General features: G+C 47.3%; 1 protein-coding gene across 5 annotated transcripts in view; it reads right to left on the bottom strand.

Moving 5' to 3' along the window:
* LOC114588246 (scaffold attachment factor B2-like) overlaps window positions 1-20,869 on the bottom strand; it is a 56,722-nt gene that overhangs the window by 30,377 nt on the left and 5,476 nt on the right. For 3 of the 5 annotated variants that reach the window (XM_077921918.1, XM_077921916.1, XM_028713286.2), the window contains exons 3-14: window positions 20,198-20,262; window positions 19,836-20,108; window positions 16,972-17,034; window positions 16,457-16,484; window positions 14,931-15,459; window positions 14,403-14,449; window positions 12,300-12,400; window positions 10,336-10,485; window positions 9,566-9,669; window positions 7,371-7,519; window positions 5,080-5,171; window positions 4,214-4,350 (exon numbers count right to left, since the gene is read on the bottom strand). In XM_077921918.1, the coding sequence (XP_077778044.1) occupies window positions 4,214-4,350; window positions 5,080-5,171; window positions 7,371-7,519; window positions 9,566-9,669; window positions 10,336-10,485; window positions 12,300-12,400; window positions 14,403-14,449; window positions 14,931-15,459; window positions 16,457-16,484; window positions 16,972-17,034; window positions 19,836-20,108; window positions 20,198-20,262 (1,738 nt within the window). The remainder of the gene's footprint in view (window positions 1-4,213; window positions 4,351-5,079; window positions 5,172-7,370; window positions 7,520-9,565; window positions 9,670-10,335; window positions 10,486-12,299; window positions 12,401-14,402; window positions 14,450-14,930; window positions 15,460-16,456; window positions 16,485-16,971; window positions 17,035-19,835; window positions 20,109-20,197; window positions 20,263-20,869) is intronic. The other 2 variants (XM_028713287.2, XM_028713289.2) reach the window with 2 other exon arrangements.

Here is a 20,869-nt window from a genome sequence, read left to right as displayed (position 1 = left end):
TTTCCCCAGCAAGAGGATCAGTAAGGGCAGTGTGCCAGGCTGCTGCTGAACTCTGCATCCCCAGCCCCAGCAGCAGGAAGTCACCTGAGTGTGCTGGCTGTGTCCTAGGGCAGGGAGGCTGCGTAGATCGCTAGGTTGTCATCTCGCTTTATTGGCCAAGGGAGCCGGCGTACAGCTTCCAGGTCATGTGGCCAGCAGGACTAAGCTGCTTCTGGCGAACCAGAGCAGCGCACGGAAATGCCGTTTACCTCCCCTCCGGAGCAGTACCTATTTATCTACTTGCACTATGACTTGCTTTCGAACTGCTAGGTTGGCAGGAGTGCATCTTGTTACTTTGGGATTAATCAATAGGAAATTACAATAACCACCGGCATCTTCTCAACTTCTGACAGGTCATGGCCAGGAGAGACGAACGTGGCAGCTCTTAACTGGTCTGCTATCTGCCATGTGCATGGTGACTCAAGGTCACATTACAAAGCAAGAAACTGAACCGTTTTGGGTTCTGAGGTCAGTATACCAGTACAATACGCTTGTCTTCAAACGCCAAAACGTCACCTTTGCACTCAAGAATCATACGCAAAGTTAAAGACCTGGACCTCTACAATGAATAAATCATATGTTTAAAAAAACAGAATCTACTGAACTCTGCATCCACAGCCCCAGCAACAGGAAGTCACCTGAGTGTGCTGGCTGTGTCCTAGGGCAGGGAAGCTGCGTAGATTGCCAGGTTGTTTGCAGTAGATTAGGAAGGGCTTTTGACTCCCAATAGTTTACGCCAGGCTTCCTCAAACTCGGCCCTCCAGGTGTTTTTTGGCCTACAACTCCCATGATCCCTAGCTAGCAGGACCAGTGGTCGGGGATGATGGGAATTGTAGTCTCATAACGTCTGGAAGGCCGAGTTTGAGGAAGCCTGGTTTAAGCAATAGAAAGTCCCTCGCACGTGCAAAGCATGAGTACTGATTGGCTGCCCCTGGGCAGATCTTTGAACAGTTCTGTCGGCTAGTGATGAAAGCTCAGGCTTAAAATGCTCAGCCTGTGGAGTTGTGCTTTCCACTCCATCCCCAGCACATAGGTCATGGGGTGCACTGAGTAATACAGATGTTCTTGTTGTTGTTTAGTCGTTTAGTCGTGTCCGACTCTTCGTGACCCCCTGGACCAGAGCACGCCAGGCACCTCTGTCCTCCACTACCTCCCGCAGTTTGGTCAAACTCATGCTGGTAACCTCTCTTTAAAGCCATCATTTTGCAACTGGCTACACAAACACACACAGAGCTACTATTCTGTTCCTGGGCTAGGGGTTGTCGCAAAAGCATTAAGTAGGTTCTGAAACAGTACTGGTTGAGCTGGTTGCCCACCAAAAAAGGCTACTGGCACACTGGAGATTTGCGGCAGACCCTTCGGCATATGAGCTGCTGCAGTGAGGATTCCTTGAATGTGGAAATCAGGAAAAGTCCTTGCCCCTGAAGAAGCAAAAGCGGAAACCCAGGACCCTCCACACGTCTAGAAACTCTGGCAGAGAACTTGCAAGACCGATTGAGAAAAAATAAAATGGAGGGAGCAGGGAAGGGAAGTGACAGAGACCTATAGAGAAGTGAATATATGAGCGCTGGGGCGGGGGGAGGGAGGAGAAATGTAATAATTACGTGTCAGAAAAGACAAAAAGGTACTCGGGCAACGTTTAATCAGCAGAACGGGAAAGGAAGAAAGAGTTTCACCAGCCAGCCTATGAGCACCCGTCTAAGAGGAAAAATGTGTCAGGCTCTTACATAATAAAGAGCCCTTTAAAATATCCACTTGGAACAATGGGAGCGGCAGGGGGGAAATATGCAAGAGGCTTCACTCGGAAGCTGAACAATCCCCATTAAACTGAAGCAGATAGCACAGATGCCGAGGCAAGTGACAACTGCATAATAGATAATGTCAACGGAGCACAAAGTCATCACTGGATAATGATCTCTGGCTGCTGCGCCAAGGCAGAATATTTCAAAGCCAGGGGGGCAGGCGCAGAGAGAGAAAGAGAAAGAAAACGAATCCTCTGGGGTGCTCGTGCCATGCATGGAAACAAGGGTGAAACAAATGAGAGTCAGCCCGTATTGGAGTTCCACTCCATTAGTGTAAAAAGCCCATCAGTTCCTTTCTTCCTCCAGCCGCAGACTTGAACCTAGCATAAGCACACAGCTATCAAGCGATAGCTGCCTTTAGCACTGCCTTATCTTAAAAAGGACAGCAGTACCTTCTTAGCACCAGCAACCAAGTGGGCAGCCCTTAAGCTGACCAGGAGATCCAGAAGCAGTTTTGGGGCTCCCTCCAGTGGTTCTGCTGAAAGTCACCCTGTGGTAAACGCTTGCCCCATACTTTTACTCCTAATAGGAGAGGGGGGGTTTTAAGTGGCAGAGTAAGCCCACACATAAACATCCTCTCTCTCTCTCTCTCTTTGCCACTGCCTAACCACAAAGCCCTGACAGCTAGGGTGGCCCCTGTGAACTGCTCTCAGGAATGCAACCGAACAAGTTCAACCCAGGGAAATGGACGAACCTAAGTTAGCTACATCCATTACATATCACTGGGTCTGCTCTGAGAAGAGGAGGTTAAGGGGTGATATGATAGCCATGTTCAAATATATAAAAGGATGTCACATAGAGGAGGGAGAAAGGCTGTTTTCTGCTGCTCCAGAGAAGCGGACACGGAGCAATGGATCCAAACTACAAGAAAGAAGATTCCACCTAAACATTAGGAAGACCTTCCTGACAGTAAGAGCTGTTGGACAGTGGAATTTGCTGCCAAGGAGTGTGGTGGAGTCTCCTTCTTTGGAGGTCTTTAAGCAGAGGCTTGACAACCATATGTCAGGAGTGCTCTGATGGTGTTTCCTGCTTGGCAGGGGGTTGGACTCGATGGCCCTTGTGGTCTCTTCCAACTCTATGATTCTATGATTCTATGCTCTAAGCGGGGTTAACAGAACAGATTACTTCAATACGCAGAGCTGCCTCTGAAGACGGTTCGGAAACTTCAGCTAGCGCAGAATTCACTGGCCAAGTCGCTCACTGGAGCAAGACAGATTGAGCATATTACACCGATCCTGGTCCGACTGCACTGGCTACCCGTTAGTTTCTGGGCCCAATTCAAAGTGCTGGTATTGACCTATAAAGCCTTAAACTGCTCAGGACTGCAATACCTCAAGGACCGCCTCTTTCCATATGAACCTACCCGGACCCTGAGATCTTCTGAGGTTCTTTTGTTTACCTCCTCCTTGAGAGGTCCGGAAGGTGGCAACACGAGAACGGGGCCTTCTCTGCAGTGGCTCCCAGTCTGTGGAATGCTCTCCTCATGGAACTTCGCTTGCTCATCATACACCTTTAGGCACCAGGCAAAAACGTTCCTTTTTAACCAGGCCTTTGGTTAATCTGAGTGACATCCTATGCCCTTTTAAAATGTGGCTCTTTTGGTGGGGGGTGTTATTGGGCTATTGTCTTTTATTTTGATTTTTTATATTGTGATATTTTCTGTGAACCACACTGAGACCTGCGGGCATAGGGCGGTATATAAATTCAATAAATAATTCATTAATTATTATTATTATTATTATTATTATTATTATTATTATTATACCCTATGAAAGGTATGTCAGCATTCCAAGGCTCACCACCCAGAAGACTTTGCTGGTGGGCAGCATATAAATAAAATGTCCGGAGATGCAAGCACACCTGCGCTTAAAACAGATGATGACGAGAGGTGCCTTGTTTTAAGGCTGAAGATGGCTTGAAATGCCTGCTGGTGTTTATCTCAGAAGCAGGGACACCCTTTTCAGGCTGAAAGCTACATTCCCTCTTGGGTGAGCTTCTGGGGGGGGCCACAGGCTGGTGTTGTGGGCGTGGCCTGGGCGCCAGAAGTGGGAGTGGCAACAGCTAGGACTCTGTGCAGGAGGATACATTCCACCCACCCACAAAACCCAGAGGTTTCCCCGCCACCAACACCTCAACACCTCTCCATCCCGGCAAGGAAGACGAATCACAATTTGAGGACACATTTCAGTCAGGTAAAAGCACTGAGGGGTGGCGCAGGGTGCAGCCAATGAAAAGAGAAGGGGGGTGAACCGAAGAGAGGAGGAGGGAGGGTCGCCTTAGGTCCACGGGTCAGAAATTGTGTCGACGCCAATCACCTGTCATTCTGCGGAGGGCAGAATTCCGCAGGTGAGGCGAGGGGGATCCCAACTTACCTCCGCCGCTCGGTCTCTCGGATTTCTCTCTCCCGTTGCCTCTGCCGCTCTCGTTCGCGCTGCTCTTTGATTTTGTCAAAAGACAGAATGTCCTGCTTCTCTTTGCTCTCCGACTTGCGGTCGTGGCTTTTTGTGCTCTGGAGTCGGGAAGTGGGATGAAAGGCAAGGATTAGAAAGATCTGACACAAAAGAACGGGGAGATGTCCACTTTCCTGCCGAGAGGACAAGGAGAGAGATTACCATCACCACCACCCCAATCGTCTCTTCCTCCCAACACAGCGCTGGTGTAATCCTGTTAGGAAGGGCCCACATCCCTGGCTCAAGGGGCACTTCTGGACAGATCACATTTGAGAACGTAAGCCCAGCCCTACTGGATAGCACACCAGAGAAGTCCATCTAGCCCTGTGAAAAACAGGGGTGCTCAAGTAAGCTGAGGAGCTTTAGAACACAGGTAAAAAACTGTTTTTCCCTCGGTGCAACGTGCCAGGGCTGTACACTGGCAGGAGGGCATCAGCACGGCCAAAAGTGGGAAGACAGACTCTTTTATTTCTGGCACCTCCTTTTCCTCTTTCTGGCACCCGTGTGAAATTGGGCTGAGGGCCATAGGCTGAACGCACCCCTGCTTTAGAAGCAGAATGATGCCTCCTGAAACTTAAATCTCTGGGTCCTCCTCTCGCTGCCCACACAGGCTCAGTTGAAACCGTTCCAACTCCCGTGACACTATTCCATTACACAAAGGGTGAGAGGACTTCTCTGCACATCCAGGGACTGCTGGGTGTGACGATTTATTGGGACTACGAAAGAGAAGGGTGTGGCCTTCCTTTCTTTGCACCGTCTCGTTTCAAGACACCAAACCAAGGGCTTACTCTCTCTTTTGATGTGGTTGTGGTTTTCACACTAATCACCGGCTCTCCTTTGGATTTGTCCATGACCACCGTCCGCTCTCTTCCTCGGCTTTCTGCAAGGAAACAATGGGTTTAACGCACTTCAGATCTCTGGAACAAGTGCAAAAATCAGACTAGTCATCGCTCTTTATTGGCAGGCAACTCCCCATTTACAAAGGAGTTGCGTTCTAAGGCAGCGTGAACGTCGGGACATGCGTGAGCCAGCCATGCCCCGTTCCACCTCCTTCTGGTGCTGAAAATGGCGCACGTCAAGAGTCACGCATGTAACGATCATGCAGAAATGCGGAATACTGACCACATTGGCTGGGACTGATGGGAGCGGGCGTTCAGCAATATGGGAAGGAACACAGGAAGCTGCCTTATACGGAATCAGACTATTGAGCCATCTATCTCAATTCTGCCTACACTGACTTGCCAGCAGCTCTCTGGGGTTTCAGGCGGGGGGGGGGGGGAGTGTCTTTCAAAGCCTTACTTCTCAGGGAACTGAAGCTGAGAAGTTCTTTAAGCATCTGCCACTCAGCTGTAGCCCTTCGCCTAGCACATAGGCCCGGGGGCCGGATCCAGCCCAATCGACTTCTAAATCCGGGCCGCGGACAGTCCGGGAATCAGCATGTTTTTACATGAGTAGAATGTGTGCTTTTATTTAAAATGCATCTCTGGGTTATTTGTGGGGCATAGGAATTCGTTCATTATTTTTTTCCAAAATCTAGACCCCACACAAGGTCTGAGGGACAGTGGACCGGCCCCCTGCTGAAAAAGATTGCTGACCCCTGACACAGAGGGCGACTGGTCCCTATCCCTTGCTTTAACTATCTGACACTTAACAAGACAGAAGTCCACCGATGCTACTGTTTGCCGAAGAAAATGGGGCGTGGGGGGATGGAGAGAGAACAATTCAAACAAGGTAAAATTAGATGCCTTCTTGTTCTTATCCTTGATAGATCAGGCAGGTTGATCTGTGTCTAGTGAGGAAGCCATCACAAAAGCAAACTGAACAAAGGGAACGACATATCCATATGAAACAGGATACATCACAGAGGCTGGAGACAAAAGCAATTGCTCTGAATAGGTCAAAACGTACTTCCAAGGTACCCCTCTGAGACACACCAATGAACACAAGCCTAGCGTTTTCCAAAGCAAAGGTGCATTTCCTCCTCTGAATGAAAACGGAAGGCATGTTTCAATGCTGTTCATAGAATCATAGAATCATAGAGTTGGAATAGACCACAAGGGCCATCGAGTCCAACCCCCTGCCAGGCAGGAAACACCATCAGAGCACTCCTGACATATGGTTGTCAAGCCTCTGCTTAAAGACCTCCAAAGAAGGAGACTCCACCACACTCCTTGGCAGCAAATTCCACTGTCGAACAGCTCTTACTGTCAGGAAGTTCTTCCTAATGTTTAGGTGGAATCTTCTTTCTTGTAGTTTGGATCCATTGCTCCGTGTCCGCTTCTCTGGAGCAGCAGAAAACAACCTTTCTCCCTCCTCTATGTGACATCCTTTTGTATATTTGAACATGGCTATCATATCACCCCTTAACCTCCTCTTCTCCAGGCTAAACATGCCCAGCTCCCTTAGCCGTTCCCTTAGCCGTTCTTGAAAAGTTTGCCTTCATCAAATGAGTCTATGCTCTGTACATTTATCTGAGTCACTGTTCTGTCCAGAGTAACCCATCGTGTGGCGGAACGAAAGGCAGGCCCCTCTGAAGACAGGTCATTCTGCTGCACCAGAAGCAACTGAATGATCCCATCACACCAAGTGCAGTCACATGGGTTATCAGCACCCACTAACCCAACTTAGGCCAAAGGGAAGCAGGCAAGACCAGAGTTGCAGATCATGCAGAGAAGCAGCCGGCAGCCTCGTCTGGGGCTGTTTTGGGCTCGAGGGAGCTTTTCAATTTCTTTATTTTATCCCCTACAGCACAGCAGCCGCTCTCACTGCGCACAGCAATTTGGGAATGACTGGTTTTAAGCAAGCCTCTTCCGAGAGCATTTGCTCAGCTGCCAGGACTGAGCCTCCTACAAGAGCTTCCCCTTGACGACAAGGTTCAAACTGGTTAGTGAGAGCCTCTCTGCCAACACAATCCCACACACGCCTTTCCTAAGGGTAGTGTGATCTTATTCAGAGGCCTTCTATATCGGATACAAATGTCCAACCCACTCACACGCCCCTCACATGTATGAATCAAGCTCTCAGGCAGGGCCATAAATCACACTAAAAAAAGCCACCCACCCCCCACAGCTTTTGTTACCTGATTTAATCGATCGCGAACGGTCAGAGGATCCCTTTTTTTGCTCCTCCGTTTCGATCCCCTCTTTCCCGTCTCCCACCTCTTTCTCTTCTGACTTTTTGGGGTCATCCTTTTTCTCCAGTTTTTCTTCTTTCTTAAGGCTAGGAGACCTACAAGTAGATTATAGCACACACACAAAAACTTAAAATACACACACACCTTTGCCGTAAAGCTTACGGGATTCTAAAGGCGCAGCTAAGACGTCCTTGCAGATCAGAACATCCCATCAATGTTAACAAATAAAGTGATCAGCAAAAAGCTTTTAAGAGGGGGGAAAAACTTGAGCACCTTTAAAATAAAATTTAAAACGTTTCCTTTATTTGCTGGTTTTATTGTATTTTCTGTTTCCTTTCCTTTTTCAGTTTATTTATAAGCAGACCTAGAAACTGATTCTGAAGGGCAGCAGAGAATTTCCTTCATAAGAAGTCAAAGCTGCAGAAGCCAGTTTTGAGGAGTCTAGCGCAATGAGATTCCCATTCTTGACCATTGATTGCACACATCCACAACCCTGGGCTGGGAAAGGAGGAGGCAACGTGCTTCTCTGTGTGCACAAAACACAGCTGCATCGACCAAAAGCCCTGACCTCTTTTCCTTCAATTCCTCCCAGAACAGCTCCACTGCCCCCAAACCTGGAGGGCAGCAGAGAGAACACACACACAGGCTTTCCACATTTCTGGCTTAAGAGTGGCAGTAACCTTCATTCTCTCGGTGCTAGAGCTGAGCCTGGCCCAATGCTTCCAGCAGTAGCAGCCAGCTCTTGGCTTGTTCAAGCAAGTTTGCAGTCCAGAGGTGAAGAACCTCTGCACCGCAAACCAATCATGGCAATTTCCCCAAAGCCACACCCACCCAGTGACATCACTGGTGACATCACCGGATGGGCAGGAAGACCCTTTCATTGGCTTCTTCATTGGCTGCTTGCCCTAGTCTCAGTAAGGGACAGGATCGTGCAGCCTAGGCAACAGGATTTGATCGCTGCTCATCACCTAATGAAGCCCTGTGCAGAAGCAGCTGTCACGTCGCGATGGCCATTAATTTCATGGGGTTCTACTCCAAACATGACTGAAGTCCCAGTGTCCCAAGCAGGCCGCAGAATGCCAAACTGCTTTCCCCGGTGGAAGGGCTAAGCCAGCAGCAGCCCTTTGCAAGGAGGTAAAGGTACCCCTGACCATTAGGTCTAGTCGCGGAGGACTCTGGGGTTGTGCGCTCATCTCACTCTATAGGCCGAGGGAGCCGGCGTACAGCTTCCGGGTCATGTGGCCAGCAGGACTAAGCCGCTTCTGGCGAACCAGAGCAGCGCACGGAAACGCCGTTTACCTTCCCGCCAGAGCGGTACCTATTTATCTACTTGCACTTTGACGTGCTTTCGAACTGCTAGGTGGGCAGGAGCTGGGACCGAGCAATGGGAGCTCACCCCATCATGGGGATTCGAACCACCGAACCACCGACAAACCTAGGATCTGTAGTTTAACCCACAGCGCCACTCGCATCCCTTATTTGCAAGGAGGTAGGAAATAACATAAAGGGACGTGGGTGGCGCTGTGGGTAAAAGCCTCAGCGCCTAGGGCTTGCCGATCGAAAGGTCGGCGGTTCGAATCCCCGCGGTGGAGTGCGCTGCCGTTGCTCGGTCCCAGCGCCTGCCAACCTAGCAGTTTGAAAGCACTCCCGGGTGCAAGTAGATAAATAGGGACCGCTTACTGGCGGGAAGGTAAACGGCGTTTCCGTGTGCTGCGCTGGCTCGCCAGATGCAGCTTTGTCACGCTGGCCACGTGACCCGGAAGTGTCTCCGGACAGCGCTGGCCCCCGGCCTCTTGAGATGGGCGCACAACCCTAGAGTCTGTCAAGACTGGCCCGTACGGGCAGGGGTACCTTTACTAGGAAATAACATAATGCAGAACAATGTGAGAACAGAAGGACAGCCTGCTGGATCAGGCCACTGGCCCATCTAGCCCAGTATCGTATTCTCGCAGTGGCCAAACTAAATGCCTGTGGGAAGTGTGCTAGCCAGACCCAAACAAAAGAACACTCTCCCCTCCTGTGGTTTCCAGCAACTGGCATTCAGAAGCGTTCCTGCCTCCATTTGCTCTGCTCACTCATGCTTTGTCACAAAACGGCTTCAAAGCCCGACACACAGGGGATTATTAAAACTGCCGCTTTACTTTTCCGATTTGGAGTCGGTTGAGTGACGCCTGTCCTTCTCCTTCTTGGCTTCTGTTTCTTTCTTGTCTGATGATGCTTTTTTCCCGGCCGGTTCATTTTTGGCCTGGAATGATATTGAGGAAATTGCTTAGGGCCGGGGCATGCGTGTACACGAGTCAGTAGGATCGCACAATAAGATGCTGTTCCTGGGATGAACCACTTGCAAAATAGGGGTGGAAGAAATTTTCAAATCCTTGTCCCCACCCCACCCCTGAAACCCAAGGTGGTACACGTGGTTCCCGCTTTCTGAACACAATGCGTTCCCAGAAAATTGTTCATAAGGCAAGCATTCGCATAATGTGCTGATGATTTCCATTATTCTCTATGGGAACATTTCTATGATTTGCTCAATTTCTTTCCCCTCCCCCCATGGTTCCTTCCTGAAATGGCGGCAAGCAAACCGACAAGAGAGAAACAAAGGAAAAATGATTTGCCTGATCTCTCTTGCTCCTTGATTTGTCCAATCTACATCTCTGCCTAAATGATTTCTGCCCCAAAATAGCTGCCAGTGACCAACAAAACACAAACAAGTCAGGAGGTGGGCAAACCCTGGCTGTTCGGATATCTGAATTGTGAGGTTTGGGCATAATTCTTTACGTTCAGATAACTGAATTTGTGAATAGCAAGCATTCTCACCCTGGGACCTGTGCGTACGTTTCAAGGTAAAGTTTACCACGAAGGAGTGGGCTGTTTCCGGTCGCATTTCTCGTGGGTAGCAAAAAGAACTCACTTTTTCAACGGAAATCATTTTCCCATGCAGTTCTGTCCGATGCAGATGGTTGATGCATTTAGTCGCTTCCTCGGATGAAGACATGGTGACAAAGCCGTAACAGCGAGCGCCGGGACTGCGGGCATTGGTCACCACTTTTGCACCCACCACCTGCCAGGGAGACAGGGAGCAAAGGGACATGGCCAACTCTGGCACAGCAATGCCGGAGGAAGCAAAATTACCAAGAAGGGGGGGGGGATCCGTTCCAGAAGTCCATTCAACTCCCGAAACGGTTTGAAAACCAAGGCGCGGCTTCCGATTGGCTGCAGGAGCTTCCCGTACTCAATCGGAAGCCGCAGAAGTCGCGTCGGACGTTCGGCTCCCGAAAAACGTTCACAAACCCAGAACACTCACTTTCAGGTTTGCAGTGTTCGGGAGCTGATTTGTTCGGGAGCCAAGTCGTTTGAGTACCAAGGTACAGTGATACCTCAGGTTACATACGCTTCAGGTTACATATGCTTCAGGTTACATACTCCGGTAACCCAGAAATAGTGCTTCGGGTTAAGAACTTTGCTTCAGGTTGAGAACAGAAATCGTGCAGCGGGGGCGCAGCAGCAGCAGCAGGAGGCCCCATTAGCTAAAGTGGTGCTTCAGGTTAAGAACAGTTTCAGGTTAAGTACGGACCTCCGGAACGAATTAAGTACTTAACCCGAGGTACCACTGTACAGTTACGAACTTAATTCGTTCAGGAGGTCCGCTCCTAACCTAAAATCGTTCTTAACCTGAGGTACCACTTTAGCTAATGGGGCCTCCCGCTGCTGCCAGCACACGATTTCTGTTCTCATCCTGAGGTAAAGTTCTTAACCCGAGGTACTACTTCTGGTTAGTGGAGATTGAAACCCAAAGTGTTTGTAACCCAAGGTGTTTGTAACCCAAGTTACCACTGCTTTGCAATATTAGAAGCAAGTTTCTGCCAGCTGTCAGCAACTGGATTAATGCCTCCTAAAATTACCATAGGGCTGGGGCCTGGAATAAACCATAATTTCAAGCACCTGGAGTTTCCCAATTCCCCCCCTCCTTTTTTGCCTGTCAACAGTGCTCCCTGTTTAGGGGGTTGGTTCCTAAATGTCTCATACAGTGGAACCTCAGTTTTCAAACGTGATCCATTCCAGAAGACCATTCGACTTCCGAAACCTTAAAAAACCGAAGATCAAAAGGTGGTCGGCAAAATCCATTGATAAAATGGAGAAACGTGCCTCAGTTCAAACGGTTTTCGGCGTTTGGGTTCCGAATTGTCAGTCAACGGAGACATTCAAGAGCCAATGTTCCACTGTATTATTACTGTATACAACACTAAAGACAATGTATTGCAGAAACAGTTTGGGGTGCCATTCAGCACCAAATATTTCTGCCCAAAAGTTTCATGATTAAATCAGACATCATTAAGAGACAAATTACAATTTTCTTCACATTTGAATGAAAGAGTGGAGGTGTGCTGGAGGTGGGGTAATGCAAGTCTCACCCCACCCCTTTGCAAGAAATCAATGTAATGTAGCCAATGTGATCATCAATACAATTGATGCATGAATAATACACTGATAGACCTTCGCTGTTTTGGTTTCTTGGAATAAGGAGCTAACTTCACTGGCGCCAGTGTTTGTTTACTGCTGACATACACTTGACAGCTAGATCATTTGCAGAGGCAAGGTGAATGAAAACCCGTTACAAAGCGAATAGGTGTTTTCAGCTTAGAATGGTTTCTTCAAAAGCAGCTTCCAGCCTGAAGAAAGCCCAGCCTGTTTATGTTCCAGAGCTATTTATTTGGGTTGGTTTTTAGTGATATGAGTTAAATCCAAGAAGGGTAGAGGCAGTGGAAGGGAGGAAGGATGAAAGACGCTCACCCTGGCATGTACAAAAAGACAACTTGAATAAAAGATTGACGTGCTCAATACTTTCAGCCTTGTTTGTTTCTGGAAAATGCCTACCTTTCCATATTTGCTAAATAGGTTCTTCAGATCTGTAGCTCTGGTGGAAGAGGAAAGACCACTAACCCACAGATTTCTGCCAGAACTACCACCAGCCCGACCTAAGTTGGAAGGGGGGAGAGGAGAGAAATGGTAAATATCTACATCTAAAAAGAAAGGGAGACAGCATTGCAGAAGCAGACAGACTTGGAAGTTTTCTTTGGTTCCGGCCCGCTTGAGAGCTCATGAGGGATTCTGATCTAACTTCAACAATACTATATCAAGATGTGCTTGAACTATGACTTCCATCGGCGCCAATATATGGCCATGCAGCCGATGGGAGTTGTAGTCCCAAACCAATTTTTTCAAACCCATGTGGTGTTTTAATGCGTTTCTCTCCACAGGGGCTGAAAATGTTAAAAAGACACTGGAGAGACCTGTCAGGAGTAAGCATGGACCAATGGTACCAAATAGTATGGGAAACAGCCCTACTAGAAAAATTAACTAATAAACTAAAACTGACACGAGGACAAACAGAAGAAGACGCCTTCACCCCGGTATGGCTCCCCTTTATCACATACACAGCCCAACAGGACAATGACAATAATCCACCCGCAGCATACAAATCAATATGGCTAACCTGATCCAAAACACCCACCCACCTCACTCACACACGAAAACAAAGATCACCACAGCCAATCACAAGCAAACAACCACACCCTAGGCCAACCCCAACCTCTCTCACCACCAAAGGAACACAAGTGAACAACACAAGCACGCTGACACCAAACTCTACATACATTAAGCATAATAGAAACACCGGTACCCGACCCCACCCCCATCCATCTCCCCTCCCTCCACCCCCCTTTCTTTTTTTCCCTTTTCTTTTTTTTCTTCTCCCCCTAATGCCTCAACAAATGAAACGGATTTGTAAAAATGTTACATGAAGAAAAGAAAAAATACGAGGCATTACACTTACACTGTAAAACAAGAAAACCCTTAATAAAATATTTGGGGGGGGGGGGGAAAGAACGTTGGATGAGCATCACCTGAAGACTTATGGAGTAGACAAGTAGGGCTAGAAAGATGCAGAGCATAACTAAGCATCACAGGAATGACTAATGACAACGCCAAAGATACCTTATTTCGTTGGGGGGCAGGAATGCCATTGTTTTTCATCAAGTTCACAGAGGTCACTTTTCTCATTTTTTTTTCCTTGGAGGCCCAAATCAAGCTCACAGCAAAGCCTTAAATCACACTGCTGGTTTAGGCAAATTTGACCCCCCCCCCCTTAATTTCAGCGTATCATGTCATACGCACAGAAGACCCACGGATATGGCTAGCTTTCAATGTGTCTATTCCATGTTTAGCTTAGTGATACTACCCACTATGTGCAAAGAGGATTGGAGAACTTTGTAGGCATTTACAGTGGTGCCTCGCAAGACGAAATTAATTCGTTCCGTGAGTTTTTTCGTCTTGCGATTTTTTCCGTCTTGCGAAGCACGGTTTCGGAAACGTTTTGGAAAAGCTTCAAAAATCACCAAAGTCTTCAAAAACCTCAAAAAAGGCTACCACACCGCTTGCTATGAGTTGCTCCTCGAAGTCAAGTCGCAACTGTATTAATGGTTTTAAGAAAAAGGAAACGAACTTGCAAGACGTTTTCATCTTGCGAAGCAAGCCCATAGGGAAATACGTCTTGCGAAGCAACTCAAAAAACCAAAAACCCTTTCATCTTGTGAGTTTTTCGTCTTGCGAGGCATTCGTCTTGCGAGGTACCACTGTATATTTTAGAAACAATCTTCTTCTCCTTTTTTACTGTCTATGTGTGTGGGAGTGAGCTTTATATAGCAGGGGAATGTCCCCTTATCTTCCACCCATTTGGTAGAAGCGCCGATTCAAGTTAGAAATTACATTCAAGACCATTTAATATTACCCAAATTACTCTTCCAGAGAAACTTGGTGTCCCACTTGGAAGTAGACCTGCTGAGATTAATGGAAATTCATTCAGATCCGTTAATGTCAACGGGTCGATTCAGAGCTTAGTTGGATTCTGGTCGCTACCTGCAAGCAGGATCTGAGGATAACTATGAACGACGACAGCAAAGAATCGTTGTTACAGCTTACCTTTATCATCCTTTGAAGCACTTTTAGCCTCTGCATCCTTATTAGAGCTAAAGACAGGGGGGGAAACGAAGAACTTTACTCAACAAGAATGAGGCCGTGAGAAAAAGAGCACGCAAGGCTGTGTCTGCTATGATCAGGTACCTACCAGAAAAGTAATGTGAAAGGAATTAACCCTTTTTAAGGGGTATCTTTAAGAACTCAACAAGGAGGGTCAGAGGTGATGAAACAGAGCTACCACTTAAGAGTGGACAAAGGCCAACTTGCAAAACTGAGAAATAAAATAAATGCTTAATGAGAAATGGGCTGGGGAGGGGGGGGAACATAGCGAACCACGTTCTACAAAAAAGGTGCGCAAGGACAACTAAAAAAAAAAAAGGAAAATATTAATATTTGGAACAAGCTATCAGCAGGTTAAGGCCCTTTCAACAGGGCCCCCTTGGAGGAATTCACAGCGCATTTGCATTCATAAACGAACCAACGGGGAAGAAAAAAAGAGAGCATCTGGTCTAAAACGGAGAAAAAACAAACCTCGTGTTCTGATCACCACCCTCTTGGGCAGAGGACTCTTCCTCACAATTAGCCTTGGCTTCCATCTTCTCGGCATCTTGGCTAACCACCTGGAAACCTGCGTCCTTCTCCGCAGTTTCCTCACTACTGGCTTCCAGAGTTTGGGCTGCTTTGCTACTCTCACCACTTCCTTCTCCTCCTCCTCCTCCTCCTCCTCCACCACACCTGCTCTCTACCGCTAAAGAGTCAGAGTCCAGGTTAGCTTCCTCTACTGTCTCTTCGCTCGGCTCCCCTTTCGCTACCACTAAGTGCTTGGCTTCATCCTCCTCGCTCCTGGCCGCAGCCTGGCCTGACTGGCTGTCCGTATCTAAAAGCTCTTCGTCCGACTGAGCGACGGCAGTGGCAAGTGTGTCTTCTTCTTCTTCCTGGGCTTCCTGTTTGACCAGCAACGAGATATTCTCTTCCTGTGCCTGCTCTGCTTCAGGAGCTTCTTCTTTAAGGGGCTCAGATTTACAAGTGTCACCCAAAATGTCGAGCATTTTCTCATTTTCTATGGATTTAACAGGAATAGAATGGCACAAGGTTTAATCACCAGGGAAACACAGCAAAGACAAATGCGGAACGGGCATGGCTGCCAGACTTAACACTGAGAGAACGGCTAAGGCTACACAGAGATTGGAAAACCCCTTGGGTATACCACATTCAAATGCCTAACGCTAACTTCAGTCTTACATAGCTATCAAGGCAACGCCTGGAAAGAGAGAAGGAAGAAAAACCTTTATGTGCGGCGTTCCCAGCTTGCTCCTCATTTGTCTTCACGCGGTTGTGCTGCTTTCCGTTTTTCCGCATTTTTTTCTCTCCCCGGAAATGAGCTTTGAAAGTCCATGATGCTTATACAGACTGCACAGATTCTCTTTCAGACAGTTCAACTCCCGGATTTTATTTATTTATTCTACTGAAATTCTTTCAAGGAGACCAGTCCGTATGTGAACACCAAGAACAACTTCAGGTGGGAATGAGAAGACATTCATAGTCCAGAAAAGCAAGAGTGATGGGAATTTCCATGACCGACCCATCTTCCGTCTTTCCAAGTATCCACTTTGCAATTTGGGTCCCTGCCTTTGCTGTATACCTCTCTAGTCAAAGTTACAGAACCAAGGCACTGGGTAATATCACAAGATCTGCTCTGCACACAGGAACTGCTCATTAGGCTCAGTGTACTCCCCAATTAAGGGATTTAAAAGCAAACCGCTGTCTTGAAAGACTGGTCTTGGGCCATATTAATAATAGGATGCTGTTGCAGATCTGGTGATATGACCATATTTCCAATCTCTGTGGCTTTTTCTCCCTTTTTTTTTTTTTTTTGGTGTGTGTGTGTGTGTGTGTGTGTGATCTGGACTGTGCGCCAGTTACGAATAAGTGAACCACAGATACTAGTGGAATAAAACCTAAAAAGAGTAACTAAAGGGATTTGTGTGCAAAATCTATGTGGAAGGTTAAGGGCCAGGGAGAGCAAGGTGTTTCGTTTTGTTTTTAAGTATCAGTACCTGATTCCAAGGGAAATTCTTCGAGCTCCTATTAAAATAATAAACAGGGGAAGGGTGGAAACAAGCAAAAGTTACAAAACTCCATTGTACGGCAAGGTGAAAAGTCAACGCGACGCAAAATCTGCCGCAACAGCATAACACCTTCCCCAGCGGTGACTCGGCGGCTAGCGTGAAACATCTGTATGCTTTGTCCCATCTCTGGGTTGTCTGAAACTATGTAGATTCATTTAAGTTAATGTAACCCAAGTTAGTGCTGCCTATCAGCTTCAAGGAGCCTAGTCTGAGTCAGGCAAGCTTCGGGTACAGCCCATAATCTCAATGCCACAATGATGGCTGAGGAGCAAAGGCAAAGAGCTACCGCAATTGTTTTTAACCCAATGAACCATGGTGAATGAATCCCACCCTACGTATTTGCTGCCACCAGAATGTATGGCTCTTTCTTTCTACATATCTACTCTCCGTCTATTCTACATCTATCTATCTAGACACACACAGAGAGGAAAGAAAAAAGTTACCTTCACGTCTGTAAAATCAGAGGGCACCAGATCAGAGGTGTTTCTGGCCTCTTCGCCTTCCACCTAGAAGTAGTGAAGAACAGCGTCAAACTTCCTGAAACACCACAGTTTCTTCACTGAAAACCAAGAATGGATCAGAAATAGGGGGACCCCCTCCAACTGCCCTTTAGTTGCAACCTCACCCCCCCCCCCAAACCAGCTGGTAGTTAAATAATATTTTCTACCTCTTTGAGAACAGTGGTAAACGAAACTGGGGGGATTTAAAAAAACAACAACGATGAAAAACCACAGCAAATTCTTTGAGAGTGATGTTGCTGCAATGGTTAATGGTTTTAATGGGGTGAATAGGGAAGGGCCATAGCTGAGCAGTAGAGCGTTCCAGGTTCAATCCCAGGCAACTCCAAGTCGAGCAAAGAAACTCTAGGGAGCAGCTGCCAGTCAGTGCAGGCAATTCTGAGCTAGATGGGTCAAAGGACTGACTCAATATGAGGCAGCTTACTGAGTTCCCATATTCCAGGGCACATCATGCCTTCAGATTCCTCCCTCTTACCTCCTCTCTAAGTCACCTGTTATATACACAGTAAGAGGATGTTGCTTAGCACGGAAGCAGACCGCTGGTCTCTCCACCCACACAAAAAAACTACCGTATTTTTCACTCTATAACACACACCGGACCATAACACGCACGTAGTTTTTAGAGGAGGAAAAGAAGAAAAAAAATATTCTAAACGAAATAGTGGATATATGATTTTTGTGGTTCATGCTGCGGCCACAGACATGTGATCTGACAGTGAGTTTGGAGTAGCCCAATGCAAAAATCCTGAGGATCCATGTGGATCCATGCTTTGTAACCACGGAGGAAGGAAGGAAGGGGAACCATGGATCCTCTGCTCACGACTGCAGCAGATCCCACCCGCAGGCATTCGCTCCATAACACGCACAGACATTTCCCCTTACTTTCTAGGAGGAAAAAAGTGAGTGTTATCGTGCAAAAATACGGTAAACTAAACTAATGAAGCAGGACCTAAATGTACCCCCGGTAGGTTTTGTCTAAACCACTAGCAGTGCTAACCCAAACTGCAAGGGACACGAGACAATGCTATTCTACCCAGGGTGAGGCTGGTGAGGGAAGAGGAGCTCAGCTTGGCCTCCAGGAGGTTATGAAGTACAAGAATAAGCCCTAATAAACCTTTTAAGTTTTAAAACCAGTGCTCCAGAGCGTGGGCAGGTGCACACGTTTTGCCACAACTGAACTGGGGATCACATATACTAAGGCCTGGCCTCAGCATTTCATGCACACACACATACACCCTAAAGTAACGATTCCCCAGCACGTTTCCTTTGCACAGGTAAGCCCTTGCAGAGGTAGCATTCAAGCCCGCGTCTCCCAAATCCAAGCACTCCCTGAACTAAGCTAGCTCTTGCCCTTCCCCGAGACCTCAGGGAAGTTAAGATGCTTCACAAATGAAATCATCCCTGGCACCCCAATTCTAAACACCTGGCTTTGGAATCCGCTCACAAATTCCTTTTGAAGTTGGCGGGCCTGGCGTTAGCTCCAGTGTTCGAAACTCTCATTGTTCTAGGCGCATTTTGCAATAGGGAATTTCATTAGCATGAGCAGTTTCTCAGCTCTGGGTGCAGTACTGTGCATAAGATTTCAGATTAAAACTGCAGAGTAGAAGGATAGGAGGACCTTTTTCTGCCTCCCCACTTCCAGCTACTCTCTGAAGACTGGAGAAGAGATCCTCTTAAGAATATTTGGGGGGTGGGCAGGGGAAGGACTAGACCATGTGAAAAATGAATGGAATACTGTATTTTTCGCCCTATAGGACGCACTTTTTCCCCTCCAAAAATGAAGGGGAAATCTGGGTGCGTCCTATGGGGCGAATGCAGGCTTTCGCTGAGTTGCCTGCATGCTGAAGCCTGCGCGCGCCGAGCTCAGCGCGTCCAGGCTTTGCGGACCTCTCCGCAAGCAGCGGGAGCGCTCCCGCCCCAGCCCCGCGCCTGGGGGGGGGGAATAATTTTTTCCCCTTTATTTCCCCCCAAAAAAACTAGGTGCGCCTTATGGGACGGTGCGTCCTATAGGGCGAAAAATACGGTATTTTAGCTGCAGTTCATTCATTTTCAGCTTTGTATTCTTGTTATTAAAATGTGTGCCTAGACATTCCGTTGCTGCGCCCATGTGCCATTTAGCTCCTAGCTTCCATATCTCAGTTTCTAACAATGGTTAAATCCCAAGCTAGCTTAAATCTGCACAGAATGACACGTTGGGCTTCTGGGGTTGCATCCAATTAAGTCCAGGAAAGAGGAGACCCCACTAAAATGAACAAGATTTAAGCTGGCCATGTGCGTTCATTTCACCGGATCTACTCTGGAGTAGAACAAACATAGGATACAACCCCTGATTTCTTTTGTTAACTGCAAGTATAGAGGAGCTAAGCTGGCTATCAATTCTCGATAGATTCAAGTGTCCTGATTCTAAGGACAACAAACGGCTTGCTCAGAACCGTTTTGTTTCAAGCAAAACTTGAGCTGGGCTGCATTCGGCAAAGGCCTCCAGACACACGGGAAAATGAGCAAATGGAAATGCATGTGAAAAGAAAAAGAAAGAAAAAATAACTATATTTTTTTAAAAATAAAAACTATTTCTGGAATCTTTCTACTGCAACGTTTATGGTGCATGCATTTAAAGCTTATAGGTTTTAGTAAAAAAAAAAATGCAACGGCTTTGGACAAACACAAGGGGGGGCAAGAATCAAATGGGATATTTAAAAAAAAAACCCAAATTATTTCCACTTTAAGAAAATTAAGGGGAGTTGTGGCGATTATTCAGACGGCATGTATTTTTTAAAAGAGATGCATACCATGGCTACTGGTATTTCTCTCGATTCTTCTTTAATGTCTGACATGTGCGGAAGTGCCTCCATGTTACCTACAGGACATCCTGAAAGCTGCTCTGGAAGTTCTCTCCTTTCTGCACCAGCATTTTCTTTCCTATCAGACTCAGAGGAGGAGCCAAGTCTACTATCAGCACAGTCATCTACACCACTGCCGTTATCTATTTCAGCTTCATCTAACAAATTAATATCCATCATGTCAATATCCTGCAAGTTATCCAAACTTGCTTCAATATCCTCCTGTGAAAAGAGAAAAAGGCCGTATATATAATTGCTGTCAGGACTCCAAGGCAGAACTGTTACTGTGCAGCTGCAAGGCTAGTTGTTACCTGCCCATCTCCAGAGTCATCCTCAAGCCCGTTGTCTTCAGCTCCCTCTTCCTCTGGTCTACGCCCTAGTAAGATAAGGGTTATTAAAACGCATGCATGCATACAGACAGACAGACAGACAGACAGAATAATCTTTATTCAGGGCCCATTCTGCAATGCAAATGAAAAATGTAAATAGAATCAGGTTAAACTAAGGCCTAGTCCTCACTAACAACTCTGGATCTAACCAGAAAGCCAGGGAAGTAATGATTAAAGAATGCTGGACTAGGTTAAAGGTAAAGGTAAATGCTGGACTAGGGACCTTGGAGACCAGGGGTCAAATTCCCGATCAGCAACGAAGCAAACAGGGTGGCCTTCAGCCAATCACTCACTCTCAGCCAGGTTTGTTTTGATGATAAAAATGGAGTAAAGTATGTATGCCACCAAGGGACGCGGGTGGAGCTGTGGGTTAAACCACAGAGCCTAGGACTTGCCGATCAGAAGGTCGGCGGTTTGAATCCCTGTGACGGGGTGAGCTCCCGTTGCTCGGTCCCAGCTCCTGCCAACCTAGCAGTTCGAAAGCATGTCAAAGTGCAAGTAGATAAATAGGAATGGCTTCGGTGGAAAGGTAAATGGCATTTCTGTGCGCTGCTCTGGTTCGCCAGAAGCGGCTTAATCATGCTGGCCACATGA

The sequence above is a fragment of the Podarcis muralis genome, chromosome 18 (genome assembly GCF_964188315.1).
Source record: "Podarcis muralis chromosome 18, rPodMur119.hap1.1, whole genome shotgun sequence".
Classification (NCBI taxonomy): domain Eukaryota; kingdom Metazoa; phylum Chordata; class Lepidosauria; order Squamata; family Lacertidae; genus Podarcis; species Podarcis muralis.
The sequence above is the reverse complement of the archived record's forward strand: the minus strand, read 5'-3'. Positions and strand labels throughout refer to the sequence as shown.